Source organism: Chinchilla lanigera, unplaced genomic scaffold (genome assembly GCF_000276665.1).
Source record: "Chinchilla lanigera isolate Chin_1 unplaced genomic scaffold, ChiLan1.0 scaffold00063, whole genome shotgun sequence".
Taxonomy (NCBI): Eukaryota; Metazoa; Chordata; class Mammalia; order Rodentia; family Chinchillidae; genus Chinchilla; species Chinchilla lanigera.
This window is the reverse complement of record NW_004955464.1, coordinates 13,446,083-13,462,124: the sequence shown is the minus strand read 5'-3', so window position 1 is coordinate 13,462,124 and position 16,042 is coordinate 13,446,083. Positions and strand designations below refer to the sequence as shown.

The 16,042-nt window shown below is 49.8% G+C and overlaps 1 protein-coding gene across 5 annotated transcripts in view; it reads left to right on the top strand.

Annotated features, from left to right (window-relative positions):
* The window catches only part of Kif2c (kinesin family member 2C), a 21,811-nt gene extending 13,323 nt beyond the window's left edge, over positions 1-8,488 (top strand). For all 5 annotated transcript variants that reach the window (XM_013521632.1, XM_013521631.1, XM_005398744.2 and 2 more), the window contains 11 exons: positions 1,279-1,369; positions 1,954-2,017; positions 2,087-2,178; positions 2,842-2,984; positions 3,718-3,922; positions 4,027-4,137; positions 5,386-5,453; positions 5,779-5,884; positions 5,976-6,089; positions 7,672-7,795; positions 7,901-8,488. In XM_013521632.1, coding sequence (XP_013377086.1) covers positions 1,279-1,369; positions 1,954-2,017; positions 2,087-2,178; positions 2,842-2,984; positions 3,718-3,922; positions 4,027-4,137; positions 5,386-5,453; positions 5,779-5,884; positions 5,976-6,089; positions 7,672-7,795; positions 7,901-7,983 — 1,201 coding nt within the window. In that variant the 3' untranslated portion in view covers positions 7,984-8,488. The remainder of the gene's footprint in view (positions 1-1,278; positions 1,370-1,953; positions 2,018-2,086; positions 2,179-2,841; positions 2,985-3,717; positions 3,923-4,026; positions 4,138-5,385; positions 5,454-5,778; positions 5,885-5,975; positions 6,090-7,671; positions 7,796-7,900) is intronic.
* The last annotated feature ends 7,554 nt before the right edge of the window (positions 8,489-16,042 follow it).

The following is a 16,042-nucleotide window of genomic DNA, read 5'->3' as shown; positions in this document are numbered from 1 at the left end:
GAACTCACAACCTCACCCTTGCCAGGCAGGCACTTATGCCACTGAGCTATATACCTGGCCCAACATAAAATACTTTAAGTGTAGGTTTTCCTTGCTCCTCATACTGTATTTTATGCTGGACGTTATCACAGCTGAGGTTTTCTTCTCCTGCCTCTGGAGAGAGGAGGAGCTGGATGGTGTGCAATTTGGGCCTCAGCTTGCTCCCCAAGTTAACTCATAGAGTGCAGATTTGTCCCTAGGGTTGAGACACAGTGGGACCACCGAGAAAGGTCCTGGAAGCTCTGTGTGGAAGGACTGTGGTCTAGGGAACACATTTGGGGAATGTGTTCTGGTCCTTATATCCTTAGGTTCCTAATCTGTGAATTCAGCCCATCATAGATCAAAAACATTGGAAGAAAAAAAGATTGTGTCTGTACTGAACATATGCAGATGTGTTTCTAGTCATTTTCTAGTCTAAACAATACAATGTAGTAACTACATTGCATTTACATTGTAGTAGGTATAAGAAGTAATCTAGGGCCGGGGATAGCTCAGAGGCACAGGCACCTGCCTGGCAGGCACAAGGTCCTGAGTTCAATTCCCGGTATCAAAAAGGCGGGGTGCTGGGGATTTAGCTTAGTGGCAAGTGCCTGCCTGGCAAGCGTGAGGTCGTGAGTTCAATTCCCGGTACCAGAAAAAAAAAAGAAAGAAATCTAAGCTAAGCGGTGGCTCACACCTGTAATCCTGGCCTGCTGAGAAGCTGAAGCAGGAGCATAGCAAGTTTGAGCCTAGTCCAGACAACTTAGTGAGATCCTGTCTCAAAATTTAAGTGAAAACGCTGGGCGTGGTGGTACATACCTATAATCCCAGCACTCAGGGAGGCTGAGGGAGGAGGATCACTGAGAGTTCAAGGCCAGCCTGAACTGCACAGTGAGACCCTGTCTCAAAAAGACAAAAAATAAAAAATAAAAATAAATGAAAAAGGCCTAGGGATATATCTCAGTACGAAGCCCCCTAGTTCAATCCCCAATACTGGGTAAAAAAAAAGTAAAAGAGGTGTGTGGGTGCGAATACTATGTCTTTTTTTTTCCTTTTTTGGTACCAGGAATCGAACTCGGGACCTTGAGTTTGCCAGGCAGGCGCTTGTGCCACTGAGCTATAACCCCGGCTCCTGTGTCATTTTATATAAGGGACTTGTGCACTGGTGATTTGGGTATGGGGGTGGTCCCTGAACCAATCACCCTTAGACACAGAGGAGTAACTGTACACTCTCCACCTCTACTCCATTTTTTCTCCTAGGTTCACAGCAAGGCCACTGGTACAGACAATTTTTGAAGGAGGAAAAGCAACTTGTTTTGCATATGGACAGACAGGAAGTGGAAAAACTCATGTGAGTATTTGCGCCTGTCACAGAAAGGCTTCCTCTGCCACCTGGGTCCCTAAAAAGGAAGACAAGTGGGGCATGGTGGTGCAAGCCTGTAGTTTCAGCACTCTAGGAGGCTGAGGCAGGAAGACTGCAAGTTCAAGATGAGCCCAGGCAATTTAGTGAGACCCTGTCTCAAAATTAAAAGTATGAAAAAGGGCTAAGGATGCAGGTCAGTGCAAAGTACCTAGCTTCAATTACTAGCTCCAGCACAGAAAAAAAAAAAAAAGGAAAATGGTGATTTTCTTGAAGAAAGTCCCCTTGAGCTGGGCGTGGTTGTGCATACTTGTATTCCCAGCACTTGGGAGGCTGAGGCAGGAGGCTCACTGAGTTTGAGGCCCGCCTAAACTACATAGTGAGTTCAAGGCCAGCCTGAACTACATCGCAAGACCTTGTCCCTGAAACCAAACAGAGTTAGAAAGCAGGAGCCCCATCCCCGGTCTCTCCATTGCAGGTCCAGTCTCTGGTGCAGCCCACAGTGGCCAGTAGTGCTCCGGCCTGGGCCAAAGGCCTTAACCACCGCTGTCTGCCTCTTCCTTTCCCTTTTTCAGACTATGGTTGGAGACCTGGCTGGCAAATCCCAGAACGCATCCAAAGGGATCTACGCCATGGCCTGTAAGTAGCACATTCTGTGCGCTGGGTTTGGGCAGAAAAGTGTGGTCACTTACTGAACTCTCCCCTCAGCCCAGGATGTCTTCCTCTTGAAGAATCAGCCCCGCTACCGCAACCTGGGCCTGGAAGTCTACGTAACATTCTTCGAGATCTACAATGGGAAGGTGGATAACACGGAACCCCCGTGTGTGCTTTGTGTCCCCAATCCTGTTTCCTAAAACCTTGCCATTGGCTAGAAGTTGTAGACCCAAACGTCCTGTTAGCTGTAGGACCTTTGGAGCGCGTGGCCCTGGTATGTGTAGGAGGCTTCTTCCGATGCTAAGGTGGTGCCAAGCCCAGCACACGGCGGGAGTGCTCCCAGCTGCTGCTCAGATGGAAGGGTGCGTTGGGTGCGCCTGGCTTCCCTTCACCTACCTCCCTCATGAGCTTCCCTGGCTCTGCTCATTCTCATATTCATTCTCCAGTTTTCTGCACGTTTGCAGAGAGGCCTTTCCTAGAGCAGGACCTAAGTAATAAAAACAGCTCATACTACCACCAACAGGCTATTATGCGCTAAGCATGATTGTAAGCACTTGTGTCAACTTTACAGATGGGAAATAGGCTAAAGTCAGGCAGCAACTTGCCCAGGCAGCTAGTTAAGTAGCACAGTTGAATCAAACTGAAGCAAATTGGTTCAGTCTTGAGTAGAGTGACACCTAAGACTCGCTTTCTCTCCGGCTTTCTACTGCCAGCCCTTGTCCAAGCCAGGCAGGGTCGGCAAGAAGGCAGTATTGGGCAGGGCGCTCAGCACCTATGGCCTTAGGCTTAACGCCCCTTTCCTGGCACAGCTGTTTGACCTGCTTAATAAGAAGGCCAAGCTGCGCGTGCTGGAGGACGGCAAGCAACAGGTGCAGGTGGTGGGGCTGCAGGAGCACCTGGTTAACTGTGCAGAGGACGTCATCAAGATGATCGACATGGGCAGTGCCTGCAGGTCAGAGTCCGGGCAAGGGGAAGGGGTCATCTTCTAACATGCGGTTCAGGAGACAGGGTAGCTTTGAGGTCATTTCAGTTTCCACATAATGCTGCTGCTTCTAAGGGCTCTGAGGATTTCCACTTTTTGTTTTGTTTAAGGATCTCTACTCTGGAAGGGTCTCAGCAAAGCAGATGACCAGGCCACAGGCTCGTCAGCACTGAGTCAAAGCTGCTTTATTTGCAAGCATGCTTCCGGCATCCATGGGATTCTCCTTGTTTTCCCTCCCCCTAGGGGAGTTAGGAGCTCTGGGTCTGTTCTGGCCTGAAGTCATGGGGCTACAGCTCCTCTGTACAGAAGTAGGGAAGACCTGAGACGGTGCGAGGTGTGCTGGACAGCTACAGAGGCCCGGGCGGGGCTGCCGTCTTCAGGGCTCCCGGGTTCTGATGTTCATGACAGTGCCCCTCCCAGCATGCCCTATAGCTGGGCATTCCTCTGGTCCTGTGTCCTCACGGGCCCAGGCCTGGCCCGGGCTCTAGCACAGAATCCAGGCTGTACTAATTTGGTTGTCTGGGAGAGGTGCCGTTCAGGGAGGACAGAATGGAAGTCTGGGACAGAAAGACACAAGATTCCTAGAGTCTTAACCAGTACCCCTCCCTCACCAGAGAACTGGCTGGGGTGGCTTAGACTGTGGGATATCCTGGAGGCCAGTGGCCCCAGAAGCTCAATCTTTTTTTGCCTCCTTTTGCCACAGGACCTCTGGACAGACATTTGCCAATTCCAACTCCTCCCGCTCCCATGCCTGCTTCCAGATTCTTCTTCGAACCAAAGAGAGGATGCACGGCAAGTTCTCTTTGGTGGATCTGGCAGGAAACGAGCGAGGTGTAGACACCTCTAGCACTGACTGGCAGACCCGTGTGGAGGGCGCCGAAATCAACAAGAGTCTCCTGGCCCTGAAGGTAGCAGGGGCTGGCTCTAGGGCTGGGTGGGCGGGACAGCGGGGAGGGGAGCGAGTGGCAACATGGAGGGGAGAAGGGGCCTCAGTGCTTTCTGCTGTCCACAGGAATGCATCAGGGCTCTGGGCCAGAACAAGGCTCACACCCCGTTCCGAGAGAGCAAGCTGACGCAGGTGCTGAGGGATTCCTTCATTGGGGAGAATTCGAGGACCTGCATGGTGAGCAGGGCCCCTGGGGAGGAGACAGGTGTGGTCCAGGCAGTCATTCCACCCTGGCCCTGGCGGGAGGCTCAGCCCCTCAAAGCCAGCATGCCCAGGCCTCACCCGGTTTCCACGCCTGCGATTGTGGCAGCCTCGAGGCGGCCCAGGTGGGAGCAGCCGTCCCGCACCCCTCACCGCAAGTGGGTGGAGCGTTCGGCTCCGAGGAGAGCTTCGCTGCTTTACCCGCCTGCTTGAAAAGGAGCTCTGGGTCCAGAAGATGGGTTTTAAGGGACCAGGAGAGGGCAGGCCGCGTCTCTTCTGTGGCTTTCGTCAGGCTCATTGGCTTCCAATCTAGGAAACAGGCTGAGTGTGAGGCCTTAGGTCCAGGGCCTTGTTACCCTTCCTTTCCCTGTTTGATCTCTTCTATGAGAGGTCTGCCATCCCTTCCTCCAGGGAAAATCCCCACCTCTGTGCTCTAGCTAGGGCCTTTCCCATGAGGAAGAAAGATTTCCTGGTAATTTGGGGAGTTTCTGTTTGTCTGTTTGTGTGACAGAGCCTCTCTGTATAGTTGAGGCTGCCCTTCAATTTGTGATCCTCCTGCCTCAGCCTCCCAAGTGCTGGGATTATAGTCATGCATCACCAAGTCTCCCTTGGATTTTTGACTGAGTTTGTTTTTTGGCGGTGCTGGGGATGGAACGCAGGACCTCATGCATGCTAGGGAAGCAACCTACCAATGAGCTGCACCCCAGCCGTCTGACTAAGCTCTAAACACCTTCCCCCAAGGCATTATCCCATGCCCTGGTGAGCTGAAATTTGCTGCAGGAGCCTAGAGGTTCTGAGATAGGACTTTGGTAGGTGGGTAAAGAAGCAGAAGGTAATTAGGTGCTCATGCAGTCACTCATTCATTTGTACTGAGGAATGACGTGTTGAGGTACATCCCTAGCGCTTTTGGTTTTTATTTCTTTTTGAAACAATGTTTCACCAAATGGGTCAGGTTGGGCTTGAATTTGGAATCCTTCTGCCTCAGCCTCCCAGAGTGCCTGCATTACAGGTGTAAGCTCCCACACCTAGTTTGGGGACCAGTTTTTAAGGCACTGTAGTTTTTGATGCCCATGGGACAAGTCACCCAGCACAGCTCGGGACCTACTGAGTCCTCCCACCTTACCACATGGGTCTGAGCCATGGCTCCGGGCAGCGACCCTGGCGCAGGCTGTCTAGTGCCTTCGCCTTGTCTCAGGCTCTGTCCACCCACCCCCTCTTTTGCAGATTTCCATGATCTCACCAGGCATTAGCTCCTGCGAATATACTCTGAACACACTCAGATACGCAGACAGGTACCCAGGTACCCGGGCCCCGGTGGGGGGACTAGAAGGGCATGGCTGGGGGAGGAGGGGCCAGGCCCCGAAACCACCGTGTCTTCCCCAGGACCCAGTGTCTGTGCGTGGGCCCTCAGCCATGGCGCTAGGTCCGTCCCGTCCCCTGCGGTGGGCAGTATGTAAAGGTCTTGTCTAGCGCATCTCCAGGCTCTGGGATTTGGCTAAAAGTGAAGCTGCCACTCCATGCCTCAGGGCCACAGGCTCCCCACCTGAGGGGCACTGGACTCCAGCAGGGAGGGCAGGGGAGAGGGGCCTGGCACCTGAGCCCTTCGCGTTTTCTCAGAGTCAAAGAACTGAGCCCCCACATCGGGCCGAGTGGAGAGCAGCCGATGCAGATGGAGACAGACGAGACCGAAGCCAGCTCTGCCGGGGCCCTGGCCACGAACAGCGTAAGGGCGGCAGCGCGGCTGCACGGAAGGGCGCCCTGCAGAGGGGGCCGGGCCCTGCTCTTCACGCTGCTTCTCTCCCTTTGTACCCTAGTTCTCCAAGGAGGAGGAGGAATTGTCTTCCCAGATGTCCAGCTTTAATGAAACTATGACTCAGATCAGGGAGCTGGAGGAAAGGGCTGTGGAGGAGCTCAAGGAGATCGCACAGGTGGGAGCTGACCCCGGCCAGGGACAGACCCAGCCCTGCCCAGCCCACGGAGTGCTCAGCACACCTGGAAGGCGCCCTGGACAGCCGCTGTCCTGAGTCTGCGGTCAGTCAGCCCTTCCCAGGCAGCTAGTTACAGCTTCTGCCCTGCTCGGCCTGGCACATGTCAGTCCCCCTGGCCGGAGCCGGTTCTGCTCCTCTGTGCTCCTGCTTGAGGCTTAGAAGGTGCCTCATGCAGAGATCTGGTCTTGTTGATTCGGTAAATGTTCCAGGTACTGTGTGAAACCATGGATCTAAAACATCAAGTATGAGTGGTAGGCTTGGCGTGGTGGTGCATGCCTGTAATCTCAGCATTTGGGAGGCTGAGGCAGGAGGATCGTTGTGAGTTCAAGACCAGCCTAGGCTACAAAGTGAGCTCAAGGCCAGCCTGAACTGCATAGTAAGACCCTGTCTCAAAAAGACCAAAAGAAAAGAAAAGAAAAAAGAAATCAGTTTTGACTTTTTCAGGTATAAGCTGAGTTCTTTGTGAGGGTCAGTTTGGGCCTCCCACTTCTTCACCCCTAAAATGGGCAAGACAGAATGGTGTCTTTAGTGACGTGCTTGTAAAGCACCTGGGCACAAGGCCCAGCGTCTGCTTCTCTGCTCATTATGGAGCAAGTGATGCTGCTGCTGCTGCTGCTGCTGCTATTGCTGTTGCCACTGCAACCGCGGCAGAGGAGAGGTACTGCAGAGTCCATCCTAACCATGGGTGTGCTGAGATTGGGGATCAGAAGGAAGAACTTCGAGGACTTGGGAGGCGGCACTGTGAAGGGAGTGGTTGGACCTGTCCTCCCTCCCTGGAGTGCTCAAGGGCCCTGGGGTTCAAAAGGACATGGCATTTTCAGGACAAATGACTGGCTATCCCCAGAGCCAGTTGTGAGCAGATAACAGGAGATCCAGCCTGTGGTCAGTTCAGCGGGGCCCAGGTGCCACACAGCCTTTCCACACTCATACCAGAGGCATGGGATTCCCTGAGGAACTTAGGCAGAGGGTGACATGATCATAGTGTTTTAGGTAAATCACTAACTGAGGGTGTAGCTCAGTGTAGAACACTTGCCTAGCATACTTGAGGCCCTGGGTTCCATGCCCAGCACTGACCAAAATAAAACACTACTTAGGGAGTACAGCTGGCAAATTTTAGTGACAAACGGTGAAGAGTTGTCACGCTCATTTTCTAGTTTGGGCGTCAGGACCAGTGACATCATTCGCTGCCCACAGGAGATAGGGAAAAGTTTGACAAAGAGGATTTTAAGAGGAGGATTTCTGCCAGGTGTAGTGGTGCACGTCTGTAATCCCAGCACTTGGGAGGCTGAGGCAGGGGGATTGCCTGGAGTTCAGGGCCAGCCTGGACTTCATAGGAAGACCCTGTCTGTAAAAAAGTTAGTTTTAAAAAGAGGATTTCCAGGGGAAAGGGCCAAAAAGTGGGGTGTGGATTGAGGTGTGGCATCTGGCACAGCCATCTGCATCACGGATGGTGGCCCTGGGAGCAACCTGCGAAAAGGCTACTGTTGTCACTGAGCTGACAAGGTCCTCTGTGTGGTTGCAGCTCGGACCAGGCTGGCTTGAGCTCTCTGTGATGACTGAGCAACCAGACTATGACCTGGAGGTTTTTGTAACCAGAGCCGAGTCTGCCCTGGCCCAGCAAGCCAAGCACTTTGCAGCCCTGCAAGGTGAGTGTGGCCGCGGGGTGAGGTGACATGGGCTGCTGGCTCCCAGGCGGTGCGGGGATCCGGGCCCTCGGAGACCCCCCGAGTACCACTGCGCTCTCCTTCCAGAGGTCCTCAAGGCCTTGCGCCTGGCCATGCATCAGGAAGAGCAGGTGAGCAAACAGACGCGCAGCAAGAAACGGCCCCAGTGACGACGGCAAATAAAGATCTGTTTGGTTCCCCTGGCGCCTCCCCTCTGGCCCCTCCCGGCGAGCTCTGGGCACCTGGTGGGTTGGCAGGGTCTGAATTGGGGTGGGTTTGGTAAATGCCAGGTGTGGGAGCACCTGGGGCAGGGACGCTACTTTCCTTTCCCTCAACTGGGAGTGAGAGAAAGGAGCTTCTCGTTGCCCTGTGAGCCGCCCTGTTCTTCCTTGAGAGCGCTGCCCAGACCGAGTGTCCCTGGGCAGCATGCAGGGACACTGTGCAGCTTCTGGTGGCCTCTCCTCGGGCTTATCCAGCCCTCTGGGAGGAAGAGGAGCCTTTCAGCCCTCAGGGCTGCCATCTACACCCTTGGTCCGTGCCTTGCATGTTTTGTACTTTAAAAAAAAAAAGTTTTGGGTCTTCCTTCCTTGGCAATTTTTGAGGGTCGACAGGGTCCCTACTGTACTGTTTTATGTATTTATGCACCGTGTTTAACAATAAAGCAAGAGAAGAAAAGCCTTCTGAGTAGTGTGTGGGAAGAGCCTGGATTTTGTCTGAGCCTTCTGGTACCAAGGACACCGCTGTGACCGTGGCTCAGTAACTGCGGTACGGGTCCTGTACTCTCAGGAGACCAAATCCGTGCCTACAGTTGCAGCAGCCTCTGGCTTGGTCATAGCTGATGACCTGTATTAGGCTCCAGGACACTGCAAGGGACAGGGACTGTAAGTAGAGGAGATGCCACTGTCTCCCAAAGTCTGCAGAATACACCGGAAAAGCTCTGGGAAGCCAAGACAGGTGGCTCACACACGTGATCCCAGCACTCTGGGAGAGTGAGACAGGAGGATCACAAGTTCAAGTCCAGCCTAGGAAATTAAGCAGCTAATGAGACCCTGTCTCAATAAAAGAAAACGGGGGAATGAAGGCCCTGGATTCAACCCTTGGTACCACCAAAAAAATAAGCCAGGCACGGTGGCACACGCCTGTGATCACTATAAGTTAGAGCCCAACCTGGGCTCCATAGTGAGTTCAAAGCCAGCCTAAAATACATTATTAGAAGACCCCGTCTCAAACTGGGCATGCTAGCACACCTGCAACCCCAGCACTCACAGCAGCGGGCCCCATTTCAACAGGCCTCATCAGTCAGAATGTCAGATTTGCTTCGGCTGTTCGTGTCAGGGATGGTGTCTTGGTTACTTTTCTCTCGTTACTGGACAAAATACCTGATGCCCAAAATTAAGGAAGGAAAGGTTTATTTAGCTCACAGTCTGTGGAGGTTTCAGTCCATACTCGGCTGGCTCCCAAGCAGAGGGGCACAGGGCAGAGGGCAGCAGTTCGTGGAGGTAGGTAGCAAAAGCAAGAGCAAGAAGGAAGAGAGGCAGCAAGCAGCCTCTTTCCCTCCCTTACACTGTATGCAAACTACCTGCCCCAGGCCAGGTGTAGCACTTATCCATAATTCCAGCTTTGGATCATGAATCAACCATGAACTCTAGAAGCCCGCCCCATGACTGCATGAGGATTTGGGGGGACACCCAGACACAAACCACAACAGACTCCCATGAACAAAACCCAGAAATGCACAAAAGCAGGAGGTATTTTAATATCCTCTCAAAACTTGCTCAACTTCCTGATAGATGTACACTAAAAAACTGGACATTATAACCATTTTAGTCAGATGTGGGACTCATGCCTTAATCCCAGCACTCAGGCTGAGGCAAGAAGATTGCTGTGAGTTCAAAGCCAGCTAGAACGACAAAGTGAGACCCTGTTTCAAACAAAAACAATTTTATAAGCTCTCGAAGTGAGCTATATGATGTTGTACACTCAAAATTACCCAAATGTTCTTGCCTTCTCTTCCTGGCTGAGCTTCAGGGGGAATTCATTACTGCTTATAACACAATGAAGAAGCCAGGCATGGTGGCGCACACCTGTAATCCCAGTCCTCAGGAGGCTGAGGCAGGAGGATCATTATGAGTTCAAGACCAGCCTGGGCTACAAAGTGAGCTCAAGAGGGGCTGGGGATTTAGCTCAGCGGCAAAGCACCTGCCTGGCAAGCGCAAGGTCCTGAGTTTGGTTCCCGGTGCCGGAGAAAAACCAAAAAAAAAAAAAAACAAAAAAACAAAGTGAGCTCAAGGCCAGCCTGAACTGCATGATGAGACCCTGACTCAAAAAGACCAAAACAAACAAAAAAAACCACAGTGAAGAAAAACACTGCTGTCAGACCACACTGTTTCACAGCTGAGTTTGACAACTTCATTCAAGTGAGCAAGCAGCGATATAATTATCCTAGGTCTCTTTTGACAAAGATAAATCTGCCTGACAAACAGGCAGAAATCAAGCTGGAGCCCTCTTGTCAAATTCCCACATGTGAACTGGGGTCAGCCCTTCAAGTAATGTCTGCATTTTCTGTTGCTTATACAGGTGCTGGAAAGATTTCTTCGGGTTTTTTTAGATTTGACAGCAAAAGCACAGTGAAAGAAAACCAGATAAAGTAAATTTCATCAAAATTAAAAACTTTATTTGAAAAATGCCACCCACAGTCAAGAAAGTGAAAAGATAACCCACAGAATGGGCTTTTTTTTTTTCCATCTTTTTCAGACAAGGTCTCACAATGCAGTTCAGGCTGGCCTTGAGCTCACTTTGTAGCCCTGGCTGACCTCGAACTTGCAAGGATCCTGCCTCAGCCTCCCGAGTGCTGGGATTACAGGCATGCACCACCATGCCCAGGTGGAAAAGAAACATTTACATAACATATCTGATAAGGGGCTGGAGTCCAAAATATATATGCACCTTATACCTCAACAATCAAAAGTCTAGTATCTGGGCGTGATAGCACACACCTGTAATCCCAGCACTCGGGAGGCTGAGGCAGGAGGATCGTTGTGAGTTGGGGACCAGCCTGGGCTACAAAGGGAGCTCAAGGCCAGCCTGAACTGCACAGCAAGACCCTGTCTCAAAAAGATTTAAAAAAAAACCAAAACAATCAAAAGTCTAATTTTGTGCTGGGCCTGGTGGTATATACCTGTGACCCCAGCACTTGGGAGGCTGAGGCAGGAGGATCAGCTCAAATTTGAGGCCAGTCTGGACTGAAAAAAATTTAGGGGGGGTGAGGTGGGGATACAGCTCAGTGGCACATTGCCTGCCTGGTAAGCACAAGATCCTGAGTTCAATTCCCGGTACCAAAAAATATTTTTTTTCTAGCATAAATGGGGAAAGATTTGAAAAGGCATTTCAACAAAGAAAATGTACACAGCTAACTATGTAAAAAGGCAGTCAATATCATTGTTTACTAGAGAGAGGTGAACCAAACCTCTAAAGATACAGTGTATCATTGCAGATCCACCAGGAGGCTAGAATAAGCCATGGGAGCCAGAATCAGAAGGCTGATCAGTCTGGACACTCCCTTTCTCTGGACTTCTCTCAATCAGGGTCACTCAGTAAACGAATAGAACGTTGCCTCCGAAATCTAGAAGGGCTTCCACTCCATGGAGTAGTGAAGTAGACCGTAGTTTATTTAGTTAGCTTATGGTAGTTTATTTAGCTAGTAAAACAGGCTGAGATAGAGTGGAGGGAGCAGCCATATGATAAAACTTAAGTATAGACAGTGAGCTAGGACTTTGGCCAAAGAATGAATTTCTTTGTATGCAGAAGAATGAATGCAGCCCACTCCCTAAGATCCTGAATTTTGAGGAAACAATAATGCAAGTTAAGCAGTCCCCTTTGAGATCCCAGGTTACTGTAACAGTATGTGAAAGAACTGGGCTAGAGAGGCCGGTCTCAACTGGTCACTGTAGATCCGCAGACACCGGGTGGGCAACCAGAACACCTGGACCCACCCCTTCCTGTTTTTTGGAGGTCTTTTTTTTGTGGGGGGGCGTGGCCGTTGAGACAGTGTCTCACTATGTACTTCAGGCTGGCCATCCTCCTGCCTCAGCCTCTTGTAAATGCTCCTATTCCAGAAGTCACAGATAGCCATGGTTAATGTCTGCTATATACCCTTGCACGTGCCCTGCTTCCCTCTTAGATCAATACTAGCTAAATGGCTCTGCTTACGATCCTGTTGGGTGATTGCAGTCTGACCCACGTAGTGACTTCACTGTATAAATCACCGCTGACAAAGGGCCTCGGAGGCAACTCATTTGGAATCCTTCCTGGCTCTCAGAATCCGTCTCTCAGTAATCTTTCCTGCTCTTAACCTCCGCTGTCTCTTACAAATTCTTCAATTGCAAGGGGCACAGCTGGCACATCTGACACTGAGCAGGTTGCCTGTCCTTGGCAGGTAGCCACAGCCCCCTTCCCTGAAGTGACCCTGTGAAAGACCTAACCTGAAGGACAGCCAGGATGTCCCGAGTTTGCCCTGAAATAAACCTGTCCTGTTCAGCTCAGACTTCTGTTTCTCTTCCTCCTTTTTCCCTAACAATATTTCTCTCGTATCACTGGGACAACAGGCATTTACAACAACCGCACCCAGCCATCTTCCTTTTATTTATTTATTTTTGTCTTTTTGAGGCAGGGTCTGCCTATGCAGCTCAGGCTGCCCTTGAGCTCACTTTGTTGCCCAGGCTGGCCTCGGACTTGCAACGATCCTCCTGCCTCAGCCTCCCAAGTGCTGGGATTACAGGCATGCACCACCACAGCTAGCTTTCATTTTATTTTGAAATAAATTTAGGGCCAGGGAAATAGTTCAGGACATAGTGCCTGCCTGGCAAGCATAAGGTTGTGAGTTTGATTCCAAGTAACAACAACAAAAAAAAAGTTTAATAGCTACTTGATAAACACTGCTGTTTAAGCTTCATCCTCTCTAATTAATGTAGTATAGTATCAGGTTAATAACCCTTAGTGATTGTGGGCTGATTAGGCCCACAATCTCCCAAACGAGTGGATGATGAAGGCTTAAATAAATGAGACAAATGATATGATTTCAGGGCTCCAGGAGGGTCCAACTCTCTTACACTATTTAAGATTCTCTGGGTTAGGATTCTGGGTGAAGACCCAGACTTCCCTGGGCAGCCTGTATTTATTAGGTTTTCAAACAAAGGAGGGGAATACTGAAGAAAATGCAGGAATCCGGGCAGGACTTGGGAATCCCTTCAAGGATTACTCCAAGTAATACTTCATGTTAATTTAGGAGAACTATGTTATCTCCAGGAAGGCCTTCACTGCAGGAGTGAGATGCCTACAGCTACAGCCTCCTTTTAGATAACTAGGGTTGGAGCCAAACATCTTCAGTTCTGGCCTTATCTTGTCCTTTGAGGCTTCATGGCTTCACCCACCATTACAGGCCTCAGGACGGAACAGTGACTCACAAATAAACATGGAAAGCCAATTAGTTAATTTTTTTTTCCCATGGATTTAGTTTGTGGGAGGTGGTGATCCTTCTGCCTCAGCCTCTTGAGTGCTGAGATTACAGGCATGTGCCACCATGCCCGGCTCTAGACATCCATTTTTAAAATGTCCCCAGGTGTTAAGTTCTGAATTTGATTCCCGATACCAAAATAAAAAAGAAAAATGTCCCCATGGGCCCATAAATATACCCAGTTCCAGGTCAGTGGTAGAACACTTGTCAGCCGCTCTGAGGCTGTAGGTTCCATCCCTAGCACTACAGAAATAACAAATAAAATGGTATTGCTGATATAGCAAGACCCTGTCTCAAAAAAGAAATGGTATTGCGCATACAAAAATTCTCCATCACCAACAAACGTGCCTCTCTGTCCTGAGGGCCCCACTCTGTCGTACTTTTGATAGCAGGCAGCAGCTGACGTTAAGTTTTGGTAGCAGTCCATCGTGCTTTTGAATTTGTGTCTAATAGAACCCTTCCTGCGCCACCTCTCACTGACTAGTCCTGAGCACTGTTTTTCTGTGAGGAAGGCAGTGTTTAGGGCAGGTGAAGGTCCTCATCTCAGGCCCTGACTGGTGCCAAGTTCACCACACAGGAACTGCTTCCTGCCAGCATCTCCAAAGACTTGCAGTTTACCAAATCCAACCAACACTTTTTAGTCTGTGGACTACCTTTCCCATCAACATCAACCATGATACCACTGAGGGCTGGCCTGCTGGTTCGCACATGACAAGCTCACTCTGTTGGCTTTGCTCCTGGCACACTTTTGTTCCTTCTGTGTCCTTCGCCAGCTTCTTTTCTCCATCTCACCTGAAATACTGGGATTCCTCAAGCCGTGCACTATACCCTTTTCTTTTTTTTTCAATACTGGAGATCGAACCCAGGGCCTTGTAATGCTAGGCAAGCACTCTACTACTAATCTACATCTTATATAGATATGCCTGCACACATGCACACACACAGAGCTACATCCTCTTCTTTTTGTTGTTTTTTTGTTTTGTTTTGTTTTGTTTTGTTTTGAGACAAAGTTTCACTGTGTAATCCAGGCTGACATCAAATTTGCAGCAATCCTCCTGCCTCAGCCTCCCAAGTGCTGGGATTACAGGCATGCATCACCATGCCTGGCTTCTGATTGCTCTTTTTTTAAAATTTCTCTGTTGGTCAGATTAGTTTCTGTTGGTGATAATTTTAGTATAACCAGCACCATTTTATTTGTTATGTTTGTAGTGCTAGGGATCGAACCTACAGCCTGAGAGCTGCGGACAAGTGTTCTACCACTGACCTGTATCCTCAGCCCCTCTATTTTTTTTTTTTTTTTTTGGTACCGGGAATCAAACTCAGGACCTTGCACTTGCCAGGCAGGCGCTTGTGCCACTGAGCTATATCCCCGGCCCCTCAGTCCCTCTATTTTCATGTTTAGCTTGTTCTCTTGGGGCTTTAATGCAGGAACTTCATTCAAAAGAATAGTCTCACTAGGCTTAGAGGGACATGCCTGTAATTCCAACACGTGGGAGGCTGAGGCAGGAGGATTGCCACAAGCTCAAGGCCAGCCTGGGGTATACAGTGAGTTCAAAACTAGCCTGAACTACATAGTGAGGCCCTGTCTCAACAACGAAACAAAAACCAAAAACAGTCCCCCACAAAAACTAAAAATAGTCTCATACATTTTATTTACATATAACATATGAAAATTATAAAATTCCAACTGCCATAGCCACAAACAGCTTAACTGATCATAGACTCGGACCTGCTCCTTACTATTATCTATGGCTGCATTCAGCATTACACAGGGGAGCCAAGTAGTCCCGGAAGAATTTACTTTTCATAAAACTGTCGACCTCTCCTTCATTCAGTGTCTCTCCCTTTCCCTCCATTCTCCTCGCCTGGTAGCCGTAAGTACGGTTCCATACCGATGACTCCAAAGCACCGTCTCCTGTCCAGACCTCTCTTCTCTAAAACTGACCAGAGAGGACTATCCTGATGCCTGTCATTCCCATTTGCGATTCACCAGGACCTCAAAATCAGTGTTCAGAACAACTCCTACTTTACCATTTTATTTTTATTTATTTATTTATTTATTTATCTGTGTCTTTTTGAGACAGGGTCTCGCTATGCAGTTCAGGCTCGCCTTGAGCTCACTTTGTAGCCCAGGCTGGTCTTGAACTCGTAACGATCCTCCTGCCTCAGCCTCCGAAATGCTAGGATTACAGGTGTGCACTACCACTCAGATGCTACTTCAACTTTTGAAAAACTTTCAGAATGCTCAACTGGATCCTAAACGCTTTTTTTCCCGGTACAACCAGAGACATGATCCCCTTTAGTTAACATGTTGTCCAGTCTGGGTTCAAACTTTATTAGCGGTATTGGAGATTAAACCCAAGGCCTCTGTACAGAACTATATCCCCGGCGCTTTTTCACTGCAATATATGAGAAGGGGTCTAGCTAAATCACTAAGGTGCCCAGACTGTGCTCAATTTAGATTCTCTTGCCTCTACTGCCCAAAGTGCCAGGATACAGGCGTGTGCTACTACGCCCGGTGTGTAACTATCCTCCCGCCTCAGCCTCCCACAGAGCTGGATCACAGAAGCACGCCACTACACCTGATTTAAAACTTTTCCACTTTTTTTTTTTTTTTTTTTTTCTTTTTGAGACAGGGTCTCGCTATGTAGTTCAGGCTGGCCTTGAGCTCACTTTGTAGCCCAGGCTGATCTCGAACTTGCAACGATCCTCCTGCC